General features: G+C 37.7%; 1 protein-coding gene across 1 annotated transcript in view; it reads left to right on the top strand.

The window, feature by feature from the left end:
• The first annotated feature begins 298 nt into the window (after positions 1 to 298).
• Positions 299 to 23,517, top strand: part of slc15a4 (solute carrier family 15 member 4) — a 72,659-nt gene continuing 49,440 nt past the window's right edge. The window contains exons 1-5 of the mRNA XM_062051093.1: positions 299 to 487; positions 5,855 to 6,482; positions 15,206 to 15,498; positions 17,497 to 17,641; positions 17,802 to 17,879. Coding sequence (XP_061907077.1) covers positions 5,901 to 6,482; positions 15,206 to 15,498; positions 17,497 to 17,641; positions 17,802 to 17,879 — 1,098 coding nt within the window. The 5' untranslated portion in view covers positions 299 to 487; positions 5,855 to 5,900. The remainder of the gene's footprint in view (positions 488 to 5,854; positions 6,483 to 15,205; positions 15,499 to 17,496; positions 17,642 to 17,801; positions 17,880 to 23,517) is intronic.

Consider the following 23,517-nt stretch of genomic DNA (forward strand, 5'->3'; position numbering starts at 1 on the left):
TACATTTTGTTACATATATATTTTTTGCATTCTATTTTAGTTAATTTATTAGGTTTACAACCCCCTGGCGCTGTTTTGTACTGTTTCTGTACTTGTTTTGATTATTATTATTTATTGATTGTGTGTAAATGTTGCATATTATAAATAAAGGTTTATACAGTAAAAAACAAACAAAAAAAAAACACAGCAAAATGCCGACGGGCTACTTCCTTATTTCTACAGTGACGTCACACGAGACTGCGCAGAGCTACAAACAATGTGGATGGACTAGCGCGATCCAGGCAAAGGGAACAGCTCATTTATAGATCGCTTGTAGAGCCACGTACAAACCCAGCCAACAGTTTGTTGACAGCCGTGTGTCACGGGGTTGTGACGGGACACTTTTGGTCAACTTCCAGCTCTCGGTTGACAAAAGTAAACACTTGGAAGGTACACGCAACAATAAAGGCGCATGGAGAACATCTACCAATCTGACGTCTGACAGACGGTAATGTATAGCAAAACTCGCACGGAACTGCCTTTATGCTAAACTTAGCATAGCTAGCGTTCATACTAAGTTTTCAACTGTTATGCTTTTGTTTAAACGTCATATCTCGAGTCAGACTAGTTTATCCATAAACTATGTGACAATTGAGAAGGTGACTGAAATTAGATTCCTTGGGGTCATCCTAGATGAAAAGTTGGCATGGAAAGCTCATATATTGCATGTGGAAATATCTAAAAGCTTATTTATTTTGAACACGGTTAAATACAGTTTCCCGTATAATACAATGAGAATGTTATATTGCTCAATTGTTCTACCTTATTTAAATTATTGTGCATAAAGATGGGGAAATACACAGCAACATAATGCCTTTATTTCTTTTACAGAAAAGAGCAATTCGTATTATTTTTAAAGTAGGATATAGAGACTAGGGCTGGGCGATATGGCCTTTTATTAATATCTCGATATTTTAAGGCCATGTCACGATACACGATATATATCTCGATATTTTGCCTTAGCCTGACAACAAGCTATCCATGCACTTGGGTAAAACGAAATCCATCCTATATTTGGGTCCTACATCAATTAATCAATGTTTATTTATATAGCCCTAAATCACAAAAGACTCAAAGGGCTGCACAAGCCACAACGACATCCTCTGTACAGAGCCCACATAAGGGACGTCGATGTGAATGACTATGAGAAACCTTGGAGAGGACCGCATATGTGGGTAACCCCCCCTCTAAGTACAGTCCTTAGTGGATCTAACATAATAGTGAGAGTCCAGTCCATAGTGGGGCCAGCAGGAGACCATCCCGAGCAGAGACGGGTCAGCAGCGCAGAGATGTCCCCAACCGATGTACAGGCGAGCGGTCCACCCCGGGTCCCAACTCTGGACAGCCAGCACTTCATCCATGGTCACCGGAACCGGAATAACCCGGCGAGGGGGCAGAGGAGAAAAGAAAACGGCAGATCAACTGGTCTAAAAAAGGGGGGTCTATTTAAAGGCTAGAGTATACAAATGAGTTTTAAGATGGGACTTAAATGCTTCTACTGAGGTAGCATCTCTAACTGTTACAGGGAGGGCATTCCAGAGTACTGGAGCCCGAATAGAAAACGCTCTGTAGCCCGCAGACTTTTTTTGGGCGCTGGGAATCACTAATAAGCCGGAGTTCTTTGAACGCAGATTTCTTGCCGGGACATATGGTACAATACAGTCAGCAAGATAGGATGGAGCTAGACCGTGTAGTATTTTATACGTAAGTAGTAAAACCTTAAAGTTGCATCTTAAGTGCACAGGAAGCCAGTGCAGGTGAGCCAGTATAGGCGTAATATGATCAAACTTTCTTGTTCTTGTCAAGAGTCCTGCTGCCGCATTTTGTACCAACTGTAATATTTTAATGCTAGACATAGGGAGACCCGAAAATAATACGTTACAGTAATCGAGACGAGACGTAACGAACGCATGAATAATAATCTCAGCGTCGCTAGTGGACAAAATGGAACGAATTTTAGCGATATTACGGAGATGAAAGAAGGCCGTTTTAGTAACACTCTTAATGTGTGACTCAAACGAGAGAGTTGGGTCGAAGATAATACCCAGATTCTTTACTGAGTCGCCTTGTGTAATTGTTTGGTTGTTAAATGTTAAGGTGGTATTATTAAATAGGTGTTGGTGTTGAGCCGGACCGATAATCAGCATTTCCGTTTTCTTAGTGTTGAGTTGCAAAAAGTTAGCGGACATCCATTGTTTAATTTTATTAAGACACGCCTTCAGCTGACTACAATCCGGCGTGTTGGTCAGCTTTAGGGGCATGTAGAGTTGGGTGTCATCAGCATAACAGTGAAAGCTAACACCGTATTTGCGTATGATGTCACCCAGCGGCAGCATGTAAATACTAAAGAGTGCAGGGCCAAGAACGGAACCCTCATCAACCTTAAGAAAGTCAATAACTTCACTATAAAAGTGGGTGACATTGTTATCACCAGGGAAGATGAGGTCACCTACCTAGGTTCCATTCTAGAGGCTAATCTTTCCTGTGATAAAATGGAAACCAAGGTAATCAAAAAGGTCAACCAACGAACGAGATTTCTCTATAGAATCTCCTCTCTGGTCAACAAAAGCACCATGAAGATTCTGGCGGGAACTCTCATTCAACCCTTTTTCGATTACGCATGCACCTCCTGGGACCCTAGCACCTCCAAGACCCTCAAATCTAGACTCCAAACATCCCAGAACAAGCTAGTCAGATTACTTCTAGACCTCCACCCCAGATCACACCTCACTCCTACCCACTTCTCCAAAGTGGGCTGGCTCAGGGTGGAGGACAGAGTAAAACAACTTGCCCTGAGCCTAGTCTATAAAATCCGCTACACCTCCCTGATACCGAAGTACATGTCAAACTACTTCCATAACGTAAATGACCACCATAACCACAACACCAGGGGGAGCTCCACTAACCACGTTAAACCCAGATTCCGAACTGACAAAGGTCTTAACTCATTCTCCTTCTATGCCACATCAATATGGAATGCACTCCCAACAGGTGTAAAAGAAAGGGCATCTCTATCCTCCTTCAAAACCGCACTAAAAGAACACCTCCAGTCAACTTCAACCCTTGACTAACACCCTCCCCCCTCCACATGCCACCTCCCCGGATTGTAAATAACCAAATGTAAATAATCAAATGTATATACTTGTTCTTTTGCTTTCTGAACTCACTATGTTCTCTGCTCGCTGTACATATCCTACCAAGTCAGACCTACACTGTTTCAATGTCCATTTCTCTGATGATGCATTTGTTGATGACTGAAGTGCTGATATCAACTTAACCCTCCTCATCACATCCCCCGGACTGTAAATATTGTACATAATGTAAATAATTCAATGTATATACTCTGATGATTAACTTGTGTGATGACTGCATTATGCTGATAGTATATATTTGTACCATGAATTGATTTACGTGGAACCCGACTTAAACGAGTTGAAAAACGTATTTGGGTGTTACCATTTAGTGGTCAATTGTACGGAATATGCACTGTACTGTGCAATCTACTAATAACAGTTTCAATCAATCAAAACTCAATGAGGAGACAGTGTTTTGGGCTGTATTCTAGTTACAGATCCAAACTACGTTCTAAAAGTCCAGCCCGCACGCTTCCTCTATTTATTTGGGAGGTCCCTGGTTACATTACTGAAGCTGTCGCTGAGGGAAGGGGGTAATCTCAACAACTACAGTTAGACACAATATATGATTATACAAAAATGAAAATGTGTTGACGCTGGTGATATCGCCTTGTCTCTGCCCTGTCTGCGTCACGGCGGTGTTCGGCCTTGGCAGTCAGCAGGCAGAGTCTGGACACAACAATGATACGAGACGGCTGGCAATCTTTTGGATAGAAAAATACAGATAATAACTATAGCAACGGCCCTTAAGCATAAAGTTGTGTGATAATATATACATGATTATTCTAACAGATATGGCTTTTTATTAATATCTCAATATTTTTAGGCCATGTCACGATACACGATATATATCTCAATATTTTGCCTTAGCCTTGAATGAACACTTAATGCATATAATCACACCAGTATGATGATTGTATGTGTTTACATAAAAACATTCTTGTTCATACTGCATTAATATATACAGTACCTAATTTTAAACTTTCATGCAGAGAGGGAAATCACAACTAAGTCAATTTACCAAAACTGTATTTATTAAACAGTTAATAAGCAGTGGCACAAACATTCATGTCATTTCAAAACAGAAAGTGCAAGATTGTCAGACATTTAAAACAAGTTGTGAGTGCACTTTTGTGCATGATGTCCCTAGGATGACATATCAAAACAAATTAAAGTGCGCTTTTTGTACAGAATGCCACTACAATATTAGCGCACTTTTGTGAATGATATCACACAAGATATTTCAAAATCTGTCAAATAAAAATGAGCTGCATAATAGGAAAGCAAATTGTGTATGTCCTTCGCTATGTGGTAGGTTACTGCGGACATTATCTCCTGTTTTTGACTATTTTTGTCATACTTGTGTTGATGTGGAAATGGAAAACGCCAGGCCTATTCGGGTCAGTGCTGGTTGCTTTGGCATTTTGTTCAGTGTGACACCGGACGGAGATGTTGACATACAGAGTTTCAAGCACTTCTTGTTCTCTAGCTGGTGACTTTTCAAATGATGCTACAAATTAGTAGTGCTGATACTTTTTGTAGCAACGCTTTTGCCGCATACTTGACATATTATGGCTGTCTGTTCAACATCTTCCCGCTTGAAGCCAAACCACCGCTGTGCTGTTTTTCTTGGGAATTAATTCTTCTTTCTCCATTTGTTACCAGATTCGCAACTTCTCTCTCTTGTATTACCACTCGCATCGGTCCGCTTGCACCACCTGCCACAGCTAACGTTACCATGCCGCTACCTCTCTGCTCGGCGAGGGCGTATGATGTTGCACGCGCGACAGTATGCGGCGTATGTAACAAGGTGCGCTAGTGTTATCACTCTGTGAGAAGGAGAGACAAGAAAGAGTGAGAAAAGCCTGTAGTGTAATGCCCGCAGCTAAAAGCAACTGTGTGAGAAAGTATGCTCGAATACTCACCAAATAGTCATTTTCTACATCGCACAGAGACAAACCCGCGATTTATCGAGTATATTCGATTTATCGCCCAGCCCTAATAGAGACCATACAAATCCACTCTTTATTGGGTCAGGATTTTTAAAACTATAAGACATTGTAGAATTGCATACTCTATTAGTGATGTTCAAAGCTAGAAATAAAGTTCTTCCAAAGGACTTATTCGTGTTCACGTCTGAAGATGAGAATCACAGAAGGCCGTATGACTTTAAACATCCAAGAGCGCGAACACATTTGAAACAAATGTGCTTGTCTGTTGCTGGTGTGAAAGCATGGAATTCTCTAAAGAAAGACTTAAAAAGGTGCAAGAATATTTTTGAATTTAAAAAGAGTTACAAAAAGAGATGACTGGCATTATATGAAACTGATTTTTGATTTTGATTGGACGTGTCATTGTGAAAATGTTTAAAACGAAAATTAAAAAGTATGTTGGAGTTCGGGTGTTGGTGGAGGGAACAGTGATAAAGTCATCTAAAAAAATTGTGTTAAAAAAAGGGGGCATATTATTCTTCCATCTGCTCCTTTCTGATCATGGAAATGTATAAGAAACAAAAAAACAATGAAAGTGTGAACTGTACGTGGCTTGTTATATATGCATTTTCATGAAAGGAATAAAAAGAAATGATGAGACTCTCTCAGTTCAGATGTTTTGAGTTGACATAACAGGCAATACTTAATGTTAAATATTAACTAACCTGTTGTGTTTCTTGTTTCTTACAGGACTGAACTGTTAAGGAATTCAACAATTGATAAATATCAGTAGAGGATGGCAATCACTAAGGATGCCAACGAGAGCACCCCTCTTATAGACTCTGGTACTGGCAATGTGAGAGCGTCACCCCCATCTGTTTTCCGGGGAAGAAGACTAGCATGTGCCGCTGTCTTGCTGGCTGAATCCTTGGAAAGGATTGCATTCTATGGCATCACATCCAATCTTGTTCTCTTTTTAAATAGCAGCCCATTTTTTTGGGAGGGCACCCAAGCCAGCCAGGCTCCTCTGATGTTCATGGGGGTGACTTACCTGATATCCCCATTTGGAGGCTGGTTGGCGGATGCATATCTTGGGAAGTTTTGGACCATTGCCTCAAGTCTGATTCTATACTTTATCGGTATTCTATTTTTCCCATTCATTTCAAATGATGACACCCGGATAAATATATGCGGAGAAGAGGCAGCGTTTCCTGTGCAGCCTGCTGAATGTCTGAGCACAAACAGTACTCCTCCAAGCAACATCACTTGCCCTATCCGTGCAGCTTATTGTGGCCCTGTAGTCTACAGTGGACTTTTTTTAATTGCACTGGGTGTGGGGACTGTCAAGTCAAACATCACTCCATTTGGGGCAGACCAGGTAAATATGACAATTATTGGATTTATATTTAAATGTTATGAAAGTAGGAGTGTAAATATTATAGTATTTACCAATGCGATCTTCTGACATGGGGCTCTATACTTGGGAATGTAGTGTGACATGGTGGAGGCAGACATGTGACATGCAGTTTCAGTTTTACCATGCGGCTTCACTTAGACACGCACATCCCTTTTTTCATGGCTATTTAGTTGTATAACTTGTATTAGACACAAACACGCACACAAGCACCCATAAACCAAAAGCATTGCCCTAGCTTACATAATAAGACATTTATTTTTTACACCACAAATGTGTTAAATCAGAACACAAAAAGTGTGAACATTTTAAGGGTAACTGCACTTTCTTGGGAAGTATGCCTGTCGTTCACAGTCCTTATAAGAGACAAGAAAACTTTTTTTTTTTGCATTCTGATATTAAAAACACACTCTAAGGATGCGGCTAGCAATGCAGCCAATCCATTCTGCGTCTAAATCACTAAAAATGCATCCAGAAACCGCCAACATTACTTTGTTTACAGTCTTTGACCTGCATAAGAACCAAGTTGTACCAACATTGTTATTGTAAGACCAAACACCTTCTTGCTCATAGAGACACTCACACTGTTACAGCATTAGCACAAGTAAAACTAGCTTCCGCATCAGCAGCTGAATCGCTTTTGAGTTTGTAATGCACCACACGATGCGATAAAGATACCAATCTGTACTGACTAAAAACACAGACAATCATTTTCGAGTATTTGCAAAGTATTAGCCCACGTTTCATGTTTGTTTGTACACAGAGAGCTCGACTGTTAATTTAGATGTAATAACAAGCATGATGTGCTTCATGTATCATGATCAATATTATTAGATATTATCGGACTGCCGATATTATCGGCCGATAAATGCTTTAAAAATGTAATATCGGAAATTATCGGTATCGGTTTCAAAATTATCGGTATTGGTTTCAAAAAGTAAAATTCATGACTTTTTAAAACGCCGCTGTGTACACGGGCATAGGGAGAAGTACAGAGCGCCAATAACCTTAAAGGCACTGCCTTTGCGTGCCGGCCCAATCACATAATATCTACGGCTTTTCACACACACAAGTGAATGCAAGGCATACTTGGTCAACAGCCATACAGGTCACCCTGAGGGTGGACGTATAAACAACTCTAACACTGTTACAAATATGCGCCACACTGTGAACCCACACCAAACAAGAATGACAAACACATTTCGGGAGAACAGCCGCACCGTAACACAACATAAACACAACAGAACAAATACCCAGAACCCCTTGCAGCACTAACTCTTTCGTGACGCTACAATATACACCCCCCGCAACCCCCCCCCCCCACCTCAACCCCCCCCCCACCCACCCCGCCCACTTCAACCTCCTCATGCTCTCTCAGGGAGAGCATGTCCCAAATTCCAAGCTGCTGTTTTGAGGCATGTTAACAAAAATAATGCACTTTGTGACTTCAATAATAAACATGGCAGTGCCATGTTGGCATTTTTTTCCATAACTTGAGTTGATTTATTTTGGAAAACCTTGTTACATTGTTTAATGCATCCAGCGGGGCATCACATCAAAATTAGGCATACTAATGTGTTAATTCCACGACTGTATATATCGGTATCGGTAATTAAGAGTTGGACAATATCGGAGTATCGGATATCGGCAAAAAAGCCATTATCGGACATCTCTAAATATTATAGTGACTTACTCAATGAAAAGTTACATGTTTGATGAAGCTGGCCGTGGACGTTGTTTTCCAGTTGATTTTGGGTACAGTAGTTGGATAAAAGATTATACCACAGCAGGGTTTGTGAGCACATACAAGTTCGTCTTTGTGATGCAGTTTCTTTGAGGATTGTCTTCCATCGATTAAAAACATTGTGTGCTACTCAGTGCAGCAGAAGCACATCTCTTTTAGCATACTGTAGCTTGGCAAGCTTCACATTTACGCCACCGAGTCATGACGATCCTGACTCTTTTGGCTTTGGTCTCTCCAACATTTCAGCCTCACTTCGTGCTCGTTTAGCTTCTACAACCAGTCGTTCATCCTCTATATATTCAGCTTCAAAAAGATAAGGTTGTGAATCCTCACTTGTCCAAAAGATTTGCGAACACAAGTTTGTTGCCGCAAGTAGGAACACTCGCCTTTGCTGATGGAAGTAGGAAGTCTGTGCTATTAGCACTGAAATCAATGCACCCAGGAAAATGAGTTCTGGTAATGCCTAACATGACCAAAATATGATATATATTGTAGACATTACATATTGTTATGAACATGTCTGTTACTACATTTTATACATACTTACGGCATGTATATAAAACATTGATGGAGATTTTTGAAAATGTTTTAGAGGGCTTTGAAAGTAACAGACTCCCATTAGCCACATCTTAAGATCTTTTTTTAATCTTTAGAATGTGTTCTTGTCCCTCATAATGATTGTGAACGATAGGCTGAATTCCAAAAAAGGTGCAGTTCCCCCTTAACAGCTGCGTCTGTGTTCAAACATATTAAATCATGGGGGCTGGTAGGGCCCTGGTACCATTTTCTCTGTGCAGTCAATGCTCATTATAATGGTTCTTTATGTTCATGTCAACACTTTTGATCATGTTTGAACACAGCTGCAAATAGAGCCTTCATATTGGAAAGAAAGAGAGTAAACACAGAAAGGAATAGATCTTGCATTCCACGACAATCAGACAGCGCAATATAATGTGGAGTAGGCAAGCATTTGTGGTAAACAGATTACTCAAGGCAAAAATCACTAAAAAGCATGTTCACTGAATGTTCTAAATAACTTGAGTTGAGTGTTATTTCACAATTATTGTATTTGCAATTTGTTGTGTTCTTCTGTATAAAACCTATTTAGTTACTTTTCCATGTAATTCTACAGTAGGAAACAATGTGGCTCTTGCCATCTGAAAATAGCTTGTAAACTCAAATCAAAATGTGATACTCGATCGACTTAAAATCATAACTTTTAGTCACACAAATCCTTAGCGCCAATATTAATTAATAGCAATAGAATAATAAACAATTGTATTGCTCGTATAAGTAAACAGTAGGACGATAACACTTATAATTAACACGTAAAATACCAAACAAAGGTCACTGTTGTAGTATGTCTATGGATGTCCTCATTCATCCAGGTCATTGTAATCTCAGGGCATTCAATCGATCGCAACTGGACCGGTTGGGTTGTCTTAGAAGACGTTTCGCCTCTCATCCAAGTAGGCTTCATCAGTTCATTGCCAGAGACTTAGATTGGTCAGATACCATGCTTGCCCAGGCACACCTTCCTGGTATTGGAGTATAAATGTTTGGGGTTTTGGCACCAGCCACGAGACTAGATTTGACCCATCGAAGTCTCTGAGCATAAACTGATGAACCCTACTTGGATGAGAAGCGAGACTTCTAAAACAAACCAAACACTCCAGTTGGGATCGATTAAATGCCTGAGATCACTGTTGTAGTGGTTGACCCGCCTGAGTTTCAGTTCAAAATAGTGATTAACATGTGCCCTGTAACTAAGGTTCTTGCAACCAATCAGGTAGAAGAGGGATGCTGGAATGGATAACCAAACAAAACACTGGCAAATTGTATCCTATTTTGTGAAGATGACAAACTTCCAGTTGCTTAAGATGTCCTTGCGAGTCATTAGCAAGTAATTACAAGACAATGACCACATGGCACTTTTGTTAGGTTTCAGTACATTTCTGAAAAAATACACAAAGCTAGAGAGGTGCACTTTTACTTATCTGATCAGCCAATCATGAACATAAACATGCTTATTTTACAGATTCAACCAAGAACATCATAAATGGGCTGTTGGATGCAGTTTTCCTTATTTTGAATAAAACAGAAACACGGTAGTGGTGGGAATGTGACAGATTACACAAGCCACCTGCAATCTGTCTATTTTTAGCTTAAATGATTTAACTGAGCTACTGTATTCAAAAAGTGCAAAGAGAAAGTCGCCACAGACCTTACAACGGTGAAGTCTGTTCATACTGTAGTGAAAGAGATGCACTTCTGCTTTCCAGAAAAATTATTGAGAAACTGTAAAGAGTACTGGCAGCCTGAATCGTCCAATATCCACAACAGCACACAAGTCCAAAATTGCAACTCATAGACTACATAGTCCTCACCAGTTTTGCCAGATTCAAAATTACAAACTCGCAGCATAAGGTAGCAAAACAGGTTAAAAAATATCATATTTTGAGGGAAATTACCTTGCTCAGGACCATCGGCTGCAGTAAAACATCCCTACAGATCTTGTATAGCAGATCTATTCAACTGCCGGCCCGGGAATGAAACCATACCGGGCCCCCGAGTTCAGTTCAAAACTTGGGGGACAACCATTTGTGCTGCAAATTCTTAACAACACTAGAGTGCTGCTGTTGCATCAAGAAACTTGGAACTTTGTAAACACGTTAGCAGGTCCATGCATTTACATTTTAACCCGGCTAAGACACGAGAACACTCCAAACTTGTGATTTACCTAAGTGAGGCGTTCCTCAAGGCACCCCTTTAAGTCCTTGCCTTTGTGGCAATTACACATTTTTTTTGGTAGTGCAATTTATGTCATTTAGGTGTTGCTGTAGCCTGTTTACTTCAGATGCAGTCAGTAATCATTTAACTTATTTAGTTGTACTACTGATGTTCCTCAAGGTTCAGTTTTAGGTACTCTCTTTTTCATCATTTGGGGCTAATTAACTTGTGACTTGCGAGTTCAGTTTAAAAACTTGTGAGAGACTCACATTTTTGCTACAGATTCTTAAAAACACTTAAAGTGCTATCATAGAGATGATCATTTTGATGATGATTTTTGCAGAAGGTCGTTTTATAGAGGTTAATTTGTGTAAATTACAAAAGCTTTTTTTGACACTGAATTTATGTAACTGAAATTTTTGCGTTTGAATTTTGTGAACTGGAATTTTTTACATTAAAGTATGCTGACAGTTTCATAAAAAATATATTGTTTTAAAATTCAGTGTATAAAAATTAAATGCTAAAAAATCAGTGTAAAAAAAATTCAATGTGTAAAAAAATCAGTGTAAAAAAATGTGCTTCTTCAAAAAGCAAGACTCACTTCTGGTAAATTAAGGCTGAAGCAATCGATCCTGACTCTGTCAGAACCAGTCAATGTGGTGAAGTCACGTGACACGTGTCTTGCAAAACAGCATAAACAAGGCAGTTAACTGGGCTACCTGGGCATAATACACATAATAAACACTTCTGACCACCAAGTGTTACATCACACACACTAGCACCTGACCACCAGGTGTTACGTTACAACACGTCATAATCCAAACTATAAAAAAGATTCCAATCTTTGTTGCTGTTGCTTGATTATAAAATATGTCGACCAAGGAGGTGGCCTGGGAAGTCAAGGAGCAATGTTTATATTTTTTAATGTTCATAGTTAATACTGTAAATCCCACATTCTGTATTTTCATGTACATTCTGAGTGTCTTTTTCAGTAAAAAACTAAACAGACCATCTTAAAAAATGAAATTAACTTTAGTTTTTACTGAATTATTGTGACAGTCACAATGTACATACAAATATAGAATGTGGGATTTACAATAGTAATTATGCACCATAAAACACTGAATATTGTAAAAAATTTAACATTGTTCCACTACTGCAGACCACCTCCTTAATTGACATATTTTTATAATCGAGCAAGAAACACAAATGAAACAAACAAGGCAAAAAAATATAAATGCAAAGGTTAAAACACATCCACATATTCATTATAATATCACTGTTCTGCAGAACTTTGTAGTAGAAATCTGCCTCTGTCGCTGCTACATAAACAAGCCACTATGGCCATGCCCGGTCTGCATGAAGCAGTGCTTGGTATGTCACTCTGAAGTGCAGATTCTAACCATTGGAATCATTTCTGTAGTTTAAAATTACAATGTCAGATACACCTGTAAAACGATGCATGCATTTGGAAGTGAGCTATTCAAGCTGTTTTGGATCGCTCGAACACTGTATTTTACAGTCTTCTTTAAAAGTAGGAACACACTGACATCAATGCGTACCCGACTTACTTATATGGGCATGCCCATGTAAACCATTACACAGTTTTAACAAAGTGAGCTCAGGCCTTTTAACTAATTACTTTTGTAAAGTAACTATCAGCATTGCTATTTCAGATTTACCTTTAGACAGCATATGTGCACAATAAACTAAGGACTGCACTCTTGGAAAAAAGCTGGCACTGGCAAAACAGTGCCCCCACCTGGATGAAAAGTACCATGTAAGTTTGTGTTTGCCATTAGCCGCGTATTGAAGGGCTCAAATTATCGATTGTTTATTTACATCATATAATTTTCATAAGTATTGATTGTACAGAGCATGACATTATTGTTCAACTATAATAATAAGTGTACGTCTGGCAACGCTGGTCCTCACTGTCCTCTCACTCACTCACTCATCCCGCCTGACTTTTGTAAGGGCTGTCCAAGGGACAAGCGGTAGAAAATGGATGGATTGATGTCCTCTATAGCAGTGTTTTTCAACCTTTTTTAAGGGCACATTATTTGCGTTGAAAAAATCCGGAGGCACACCACCAGCAGATATCATTAAAAAACTAAACTCAGTTGACAGTAAAAAGTCATTGTCGCAATTGTTGGATATGACTTTAAACCATAACTGGATGCATCAATATAGCTCTTGTCTCAAAGTAGGTGTACTGTCACGACCTGTCACATCACGCCGTGACTTATTTGGAGTTGTTTGCTGTTTTCCTGTGTATAGTGTTTTAGTTCTTGTCTTGCGCTCCTATTTTGGTGTCATTTTCTCTTTTTTTGGTATTTTCCTGTTGCAGTTCCATGTCTTCCTTTTGGGCGATATTTCCCGCATCTACTTTGTTTTAGCAATCAAGAGTATTTCAGTTGTTTTATCCTTCTTTGTGGGGACATTGTTGATTGTCATGTCATGTTCGGATGTACATTGTGGACGCCATCTTTGCTCCACAGTAAGTTTCGTTCTGCATAGCCTTCCCTAAGCTTCAATGCCTTTTCTTAGGGGCACTCACCTTTTGTTTATTTTGGTTTAAGCATTAGACACTTTTTTACCTGCACGCTGCCTCCCGCTGTTTCCGACATCTACAAAGCAATTAGCTACCGGCTGCCCCCTTCTGATACAGAAGAGTATTACACGTTTAGTCTGCCGAGCTCTAGACAGAACCGACACTCAACAACAGCACATCATTTGCAGACTATAATTACTGGTTTGCAAAAAAATTTGTTTGTCTGTTCAAACGCCACTGTATCTCACGGCACATTAGTGTGCCGCGGCACAGTGGTTGAAAAACACTGCTCTATAGAACAGCAAACAGCACGCTTGTTTTCCACCAACCACACAACACTTTCACTACAGCTCACTTGTTGGGTGCCTTCACATGACCTTTGCTAAAACCAACATTACTGAGCAATAACTGTCACAGCTAACATAAGACCTAGTTTCTTACATGGAATGGAATGATCTTTATTGTCATTCACAAGTACAACAAAACATTTCTTATAGCACAAACCAGTTCAAGATTAGACAAACAAACATTGTGCAGGGTTAAAGAATGGGAACACTGATGGGTTAAGATTACATTACACTAGGGCTGTAACAATAAATCGATTTAATTGATTAATTTGTTTAGAAAAAAACTAAAACTTTGATTTATATTCTGTTGCTTCATATAATCGTTTAAGTCTAACTTAAAAAAACAATGTTTAATACAAAACTATATATATGCGGACATAGTTTCGGACAGCTGCTGCAGTTGAGTGCGCATGAGAGCGGTAGTTTGTGGTTGCCATGATCTGTGTGGCAGTGAACAGGAGACAGGTTTTTTTTGTATTCTTTTTTTTATCAATGCGCACATGTTAAAGAGGATTTTTCTTGTTGATGAAGTCCATTCATTAGAAAAAAATAAGCTTATTGAAAGCAGAAAATTTTTTGTTTATGTCAGCTATTATCCCTAAAATACGCTTTTAGGGCTGTAAAGTGTTTTATCCGATCACTCGATTAATCGAACAAACTGATCGAAAGATTACTCAATTACTAAAATAATCAATAGCTGCAGCACTACATTACTCCCCATATTTATTATAGCAATAACTGTATTTACATGATCTCAATGCATTGGGGACAAAAGCAGATTTGTTGTTTTGTTTCTGTAATGAGCAGTTAAATAAAAGATGTTGTCATGCAACTTCGGATTAAGTTTACTATAAATAGGCTTGGCCGATTGAAAACAACATTTGTACCTAATATTGTTGGTCGTATTAACATTCTTTATTATTTGCTGAAAAAAAATCCAAATGAACTATACAGGTAAAAAAAATTCATTACACAATTTTTCATTAGTTTCCCAAATAATTCAGACCCAATTTTATTTTAACCTTTGAGTCATAGCAAAAAAAAGGCTTAGAAATGCTTTCGTTCATTCTTGGTGAACAGTACATAATAGTGTGTATTAAATATGGAAGTCTATTTATTAATATACATTATTTTTCCTCGTGATCGCATCTGTTATGAATTTATTTAAACTCACTAAATTGTGATCGGCCCCAAAACTATCCTGAATGTTCATGTTGTTACTTTGTGTTTGTGTTTGCAGAGTGGAACTGCAATTTAAAATAATGTGATGAAATAGGCACTTTTTATTTTTTTTAATTAATTTGTCCAATAGGTCAAAGATAGAGGACCAGAGGCCACGCGCAGATTCTTCAACTGGTTCTACTGGTGCATCAATTTGGGAGCCATTCTGTCACTGGGAGGTGTGGCCTACATCCAGCAGAATGTCAGCTTTGAGCTTGGCTACATCATTCCCACTGTGTGTCTTGGGATTTCCTTTCTTGTTTTCCTCCTGGGTCGCACCGTCTTCATCACCAAGCCGGCTGATGGCAGTGCGTTCACGGATATGTTCAAGATACTCAGCTTTGCATGTTGCTCTTCAAAGCCTATGGAGCCTGACTTAGTTCGGTGAGACATAATCCTTGTCGGTTTGTCAGTTGTTTCACATAGTTAACAATACGCACAGCTGACTAATATTGCTGTGTTACAAATAAACGCAGTGCTAGACTGTAATGTAGGCAAAGCAAAACACGTCTCATTTACAGGTTTTGCACATTATATTTTTTAGAATGACACAGCCAGATTGGTGTTGCCCCTTCATTTTATATCTTAAAAATGTCATTGATTGATTGATTGAAACTTTTATTAGTAGATTCTACAGTACAGTGCATATTCCGTATAATTGACCACCTTCAAGTTTCAAGTTTATTCACAATACAATAGAACAATTACAATAGTAGTGAATATCATTTAAGGATGGTGGTAAGTGAAAGGGTCCCCCAAATAAGCTAGAAGAAGCTTTTAGCAGGGGGCCCAGAGGACAGTATATGCATGGAATGCTGAAACATGGTGGCAAGCACAAAACATGCTATATGATAAACACAAAATAAGAGTACTAAAGCAAGCATACACATACATACACTACCGTTCAAAAGTTTGGGGTCACATTGAAATGTCCTTATTTTTGAAGGAAAAGCACTGTACTTTTCAATGAAGATAACTTTAAACTAGTCTTAACTTTAAAGAAATACACTCTATACATTGCTAATGTGGTAAATGACTATTCTAGCTGCAAATGTCTGGTTTTGGTGCAATATCTACATAGGTGTATAGAGGCCCATTTCCAGCAACTATCACTCCAGTGTTCTAATGGTACAATGTGTTTGCTCATTGGCTCAGAAGGCTAATTGATGATTAGAAAACCCTTGTGCAATCATGTTCACACATCTGAAAACAGTTTAGCTCGTTACAGAAGCTACAAAACTGACCTTCCTTTGAGCGGATTGAGTTTCTGGAGCATCACATTTGTGGGGTCAATTAAACGCTCAAAATGGCCAGAAAAAGTGAACTTTCATCTGAAACTCGACAGTCTATTCTTGTTCTTAGAAATGAAGGCTATTCCACAAAATTGTTTGGGTGACCCCAAACTTTTGAACGGTAGTGTACATACATTCATTCAACCATGCAAAACCCAACAGTAGTCTACCCCACATGAGGCATTAGAGATAGGTGGTTAATAGGTAAGATTACAGTTTCTTTTTGAAGTTGGAGAATGAATACAGCATCCTGAGTCTCTCATCAAGCCGGTTCCAAATCTTTGGTCCTCTGCATACAACACTTCGAGCAGTACAAGCCAGTAGACGATGTTTACCTGATATCAGATGATCAAAGTTACGAGTGTTGTGGGCATGCTGGGGATGATAGATAGGCACCAAGCTACGGAGCCTAAGATTCAGCCTGTGGATGACTTGATAGGTTAGACAAGCATTGTGATAAATATTGAACTCTGTCAGTCTTAAGAGATGATAATTATGGAATAGATGTCGAGTGGGGGCATTAAACTTGGACCATGATTCTTTTACATGGATTCTAATTTGTGAAGGTAGCTAGGGAAGGTGTTACACCAGATGACATTACAGTAGTTTAGATGTGGTTCAAAGAGAGTTTTGTATAGAGTAAGTAGAGCATAAAGAGGAAGATAATGACGAAGGTGAAAGAAGACCACTAAACGGTAATACCCGAATAAGTTTTTCAACTTGTTTAAGTCGGGGTCCACGTAAATCAATTCATGGTAGATTCATAGTTGTATCTCATCTTATAACTCAACTAGCTCAAAACATTGTTAAAAAACATGACATTGCATTTTCAAATTGGCCCGATCCTACTGTCTTTCAAGAATGTCTTCTTTTTTATTTCTCCAGAGTTGAGGATTATAGGCTTTATAGTATAACGTTTCTTTCATATCTCTAGAAGTGCTGTTATTTAAGGGTACGTAAGATGTTCACTAAAAGACAGAATAAGCCTCTCTCTTAATGCTATGGTGTAGCTTAAATAATTTTTTATTATTTTGGTAATTCCATGCTGTCAGTCCCACTTGAGACCTAATTCCTTTACTTGTTTCCTTAGAAACAATAAACCAACGCTATTGGATGGTGCCAAAGTGACCTACGGAGGAAAATTTGCCGAAGAAAAAGTGGAGGAAGTGAAATCGCTGGTGAAAGTCCTACCTGTTTTTTTAGCCCTTATTCCATACTGGATGGTGTATTTTCAGGTAAATCAACTATGAATCTTTGAGACATATATACTGTATTTCCTGTCATTGTACCCAAAGAGCCAAATGCAGGTGCATACATAAGCATGCATTTTAAGTTAATATGTCCACTTCAAGTAAACTCTTTAACACTGTAGTGCCAATCTTCGTTGTGTTGCAGATGCAGACAACATACATTTTGCAAGGGCTCCATTTGAAAATTCCAGATGCTGCCTTGAACAGCACTACTGACTCCAAGGTAACTATACACAATAAATTGACCAAATGTTCAATTATTTTTGAATTTGCTCAAGTTGTAGTCATATACACAAATACATTTTTTGACCAAGTTTTGTTTTTTAATATAATTAAATAAATAGACACACTGTTAGAAAACTCAATCATTTGCATGTTTTCTGGTTCTTATGCTTCAATGATTGTGTTTTAGTACCCCATAAGGGACAAGCGGTAGGAAATGGATGGATGGATGGATGGATTTAGTATTGGATTTGTTTTAATTGTTAAGCTTTTATTGTTTCAAATATTGGTGTGTCCTGTAGCACTTTAAGATGTTTTTCAATGATAAGTGTGTAACAAATAAAATCTATTATTATTTATTGCGGTCGTTGTGGCGTCCTACCCTGTTCAGCGGTCCTTAAACACACCGTAAAGACACCTCCGTCTCGTATGCCCCTTAGTATCAAACGAGCACTCTGTCAAAGAGAGCACAACTTGTAGGTTCAATGTGTACAATTTAATATTTTAGTTGCTCAGACAGCAATGTGTTTATTTAAGTTAATATCGTGGTATGTCGTTTCTTAATGGGGAAATATGTTAATACCTCTTATTTTCATGTCAGCATTTAAGCTAGCGAACTGGCGCCAGTCAGTCCGTGAGTTTATCAAAGTGAAGTTATCAATGATAGTTTTCTGATCAATTTAATTTAAAACGGTAATTCTAAACTTTGTGTGTTTTACCGCGGTTATCATTGCTAATGTGGATCAACATAATCGATTGTTAAGAGTCAATTACAGTCGTCCCTAGTTTATCGTGGTTAATTGGTACCGGTAATGACTGCAATAAACACATTTTCACAAAGTAGGAGTTTAATTACTAAATCAAATATTTTAATAATTAGAGCATAAGAAACTGTTTCCGACCTTTTTAAATATGTGTTTTTTATATTATTTGACTCTTCTAAACATGAAATAACAACCATATAGCTACCTTTATACTCTAGGATGGATAGGATAAACTTTATTTATCCCACAATGGAGAAATTATGTGGTTGTAGCGCATGTACAAAAAGTCCACAAAAAATGGTAAGAACTAGGGCTGTCAAAGTTAACGCAATAATAACATGTTAACTATATGTTCCTTTACCGGCACTGATTTTTTTTACGTGCATGCGTCCTCACTCATTTTTGACCCTCGGGCCATTCTGTAGCATGGGAAAATGTGGCTGCTTCCACCATTTAGTTTTGAGCCACAAGTGGGAAAATAGCGTTTAGAAATGGACAAAGAAAAAGGTACATTATGGAAATACCAGATTCAAAGCCATACTGCAAAAAGTCAGTGTTCAAAAACAATAAAAAAAATAAAAAAAAATTTGGGGTATTTTATTTGAACTAAGCAAAATTATCTGCCAATAGAACAAGAACATTTGGCTTGTCAAGACTTTCCAAAACAAGTAAAATTAGCTAACCTCAATGAACCCAAAATACCTTAAAATAAGTATATTCTCACTAATAACAAGTGCACTTTTCTTGGTAGAAATAAAAGAGACCTTTTTGCTTAATATGTTGAAAAATATTCTTAAATTAAGCAAACGCTCGTGCCATTATCTTGACATAATGATATGCGCTCGGCATCATGATTTTTTTTTCATGCTTAAAGTAAGAAATTATTACTTTAAAAAAGTAGTTTTATACTTTTGAGTGTTGATGACACAGCTTTGCAACAGTTGATATTCTAGTTTCAAGCATGTTTTACTCAATATAGGTATAACATCTCAGCAACAAGCTGTAATATCTTACTGAGATCATTTAGGACCAAAACCCTTAAAACAAGTAAAACACTCTAACTTAAAATCTGCTTAGTGAGAAGAATGATCTTATCAGACAGAAAATAAGCAAATATCACCCTTATTTGAGATATTTAATCTTACTTAGATTTCAGTTTTTGCAGTGTGGTCACAATTTACAAGGCCTTCACAAAAATGTTTTTAAAATGTGGCTTATCAACGCCTACAGCTGCCAGCACTAAAAGATGAGCCTGTTTTGATGCTAAGATAAATGTTATGTTGTGATGTTGTATTTTATTTTATCCTATTGTATATACATTGTGTGCTTTTTTAAATTTTTCTCTCTTTCTTTTCTTTGTCTTTTAAATTGTAATTTTACTGCCTTTTTTACATCATGGCCAGGGGACTACAGATGAAAACCAGCCTTCTGGATAATTCTGGCTTTTTTAACCATGTGTAGTCATGTGTTTTATGAAATTGCATTGTCCCCTTTGAAATAAACTAATCTTAATCTTAATTTACTTTAATTATTACACTGCAAAAAGTCAGTGCTCAAAAACAAGAAAAAAAAAAAAAAAAATTAGGGGTATTTTATTTGAACTAAGCTAAATTATCTGCCAATAGAACAAGAAAATTCAGCTTGTCAAGACTTTCCAAAACAAGTAAAATTAGCTAACCTCAATGAACCCCAAAATACCTTAAACTAAGTATATTCTCACTAATAACAAGTGCACTTTTTTGGTAGAAAAAAAAGAGACCTTTTTGCTCAATATGTTGAAAAATATTCTTAAATTAAGTAAATGCTAGTGCCATTATCTTGACATAATGATATGCGCTCGGCATCATGATTTTTTTTTCATGTTTGAAGTAAGAAATGATTACTTTAAAAAGGTAGTTTTATACTTGTGAGTGTTAATGACACAGTTTTGCATCAGTTGATATTCTAGTTTCAAGCATGTTTTACTCAATATAGGTCATAAAATCTCAGCTACAAGCTGTAATATCTTACTGAGATCATTTAGGACCAAAACCCTTAAAACAAGTAAAACACTAACATAAAATCTTCTTAGTGAGAAGAATTATTTTATCAGACAGAAAATAAGCAAATATCACCCTTATTTGAGATATGTAATCTTACTTAGATTTCAGTTTTTGCAGTGCATGAAAAGTTGTTCTCCCGACAAGACAAAACCATTTCTTTTTTTATCCACAATCACTGTCAGACGTCTTATTGGAGCAACAGCCTGCTGCCGAGCTTGCATTCAGAGCGGTATGTCGAGCTTCACTTCTGTGGTTAGTTTAGTTTAACGCATTCACAACATAAAATGTAGATTGTTACTGTAACTGTTTTATTAAGATGGCATAAAAGCTCAGCAGAAAGTAAAGACGGTGGGCAGGGAGTCCAGAATTAGATTTTTAACAGAGACTTTCACGTCAAGATACCTTCTCAAACCAATCACACACTTTTGGCTAACCATACATCATCTCTAACTACATAACACAATGGAAAAATGTCTTACATTACGATCATTCTGTGTCAAATATGCTAGTACATCAGTTGAGGAATATTTTTGGTAGAAATTTCAGGTAGAAATATCACAGATTACATTACCAACCATCTTTGACAATCAAACCATGATTGTAACAATCCACATTGTGTGTTAATACTGAGTGAAACTGGTATCTAAACATGATGTAGCTCTTCCTCTGAATGCAAGTGCTTCTACAGCAGGGATAAAAAATGTGTTTCTACAAAATCTGTCTAGACACTAATTGATTACACCCAGTTTACATAAGTCAGCCAACGTGATATGAAAGCATCATTACAAATGTCGCTTCTGAAGTCTCGCTGTTTGACATTACAAAACCATTTCAATTAACTCTTTTTTTGGCTATGTGAAACTAATATTCCCTTCCAGGGAATGAAGATTTACATTTAGTATGTTACACAAACATAATAAACAATAATTAAATTAAAAGTTATAAGGGACAAATGAGCATCAATATAATGCATATGAGCTACAAAAGTGACTATTCATTGAACTACAAGAGATTGCTCCTCCTGTGTACTCTTAAAGCAATAGGCCAAAATGACATGGTTAACCGCATGCATTTCTGCAACAGTACTGCAGAAATGCATGGGCTAATTTCAGACTTAATAAATGTTTGTTACCACAACAAATACACAAACATGTACGTGCAGTCAAGGTTAGTTTTAGGGGGGAAACAGTTAACTGTAAGTCAGAATGGTGGGAGGTGTACCAATTATATTGTTCAATACTGTGGAAAACGTTTTTTTTTTTTTGTCCTGATGGCGACAAATGTTTTGATGGTGGAATGGTTGAAATTGGTTGATAGACGAGGTAATATTTAAAAGACTGAAAATACATGAATTAGTGTAAAATCTGTAATTTTGGGAAATGCTTGTCCTGAATGCGCTGAACGTTTTGACGTTTGAACAGATCAATCGGATGAACGATGGGAGCTATTGGGGGATGAAAAAAGCTATGGAAGAATAATAAATAGATGCATTTTTGTATAGAACAAGATACGTGGCATTCACACAATGAATGCCTAGTGGCATACAACCAGTTAAAGAACAAAAGGGACATAACAGTCTTTAAAAGAGCACAGAGCTGATGCAACCAGCTGCTACTTCAGTAGCTGCATTTGTACATTCAGCTACGAAAGTAAAACATAATGAAAAACCAAAAAATTAGACCCTACAAAGCAACTAAGCCAACTCCACCCTAGACTGCCCACTAGCTCTGGGCCAAAGTGTTATTGATGAGGCAGGAGTTGAATATGGCGTCCATCAAAAAGCAGTTCTGCCAAAAGTTGGTCAACTTGAGTTGGTCACGGTGAAGATAGCGGCAAGTTTAGCCGGATGTGTTGTTGTTTAGTAGTGTTTACCCTTATTCCAGAAGAGGAATAATAAAGGAATAACTTAATTTAGGCTGAAAACATTTGGAATATGCTTTGCAATATTTGAAGAATGATGTTGCAAAGTATGACTGTATATCAATAATTTTAATTTGGTCTTATAAACAAATAAAACAACAATCAATAGTTAATTTTCTCCATCAACACATTGTGTGCTTTGAGAAATAGACTCTGTAGTGTTGCCTGCAAAAAACTAAGTCTGAACGAGATTGTTTCACATTTGAAACTAAGGCAGTCAGTAGGTCATGCACTGACACAGTGACCGTGGTAGGTAACAGCTGGAGGCTGTGGCAAAGGTTGGTAATGCCTTGGAGATTAAGTCAGAACTTTACTTAACACACTAATACCTTGCAGATTAGCAACCTGTCTGTGATTGGAGCACTCTGCAACAGCGCCTCCATCTGATGGTTTGCCTCATGCACTATACCTGTATTTCACTCATTAGGTTGAGTTGTTGAAAGATATGATGATGACATAACCTCTGCTACCCCTTTAGTGATGCAGAGAAGAGGAGCACATATGTTCTGCTTTAAACAGGCACATCTCTTGTAATAGTGAGCAAATTTACCTGATGAAATTAATGCGTTGTTCCTTATACCTTAATACACACAAACAGGACCTAGTCTTTCATTTTCTTTGATTGTATTGGAACTTCTACTTCCTGTCAAGAATCGTTTAGATTTTTAACCTTGAAAACTAAAAATGAAACGATTGCTTCCCATCTTGACGTTTCTCCACACCAGAAGGGAAGTGAGATTAGATGCCTCATTGTTTTTGAACAAAATAGATTTTGTTCAAATTCATATTCATATTAGGTGATGCTGTAAGAGAGTGAATGTGTGATTATAGGAATGTATTGTCTTAATGTAGTGTGGTTTAAAATGTATGCTTAGGTGTAAATGCGTACATTTTTCTCTACGGACACTTTTAT

Source organism: Entelurus aequoreus, linkage group LG06 (genome assembly GCF_033978785.1).
Source record: "Entelurus aequoreus isolate RoL-2023_Sb linkage group LG06, RoL_Eaeq_v1.1, whole genome shotgun sequence".
NCBI classification, from domain to species: Eukaryota; Metazoa; Chordata; class Actinopteri; order Syngnathiformes; family Syngnathidae; genus Entelurus; species Entelurus aequoreus.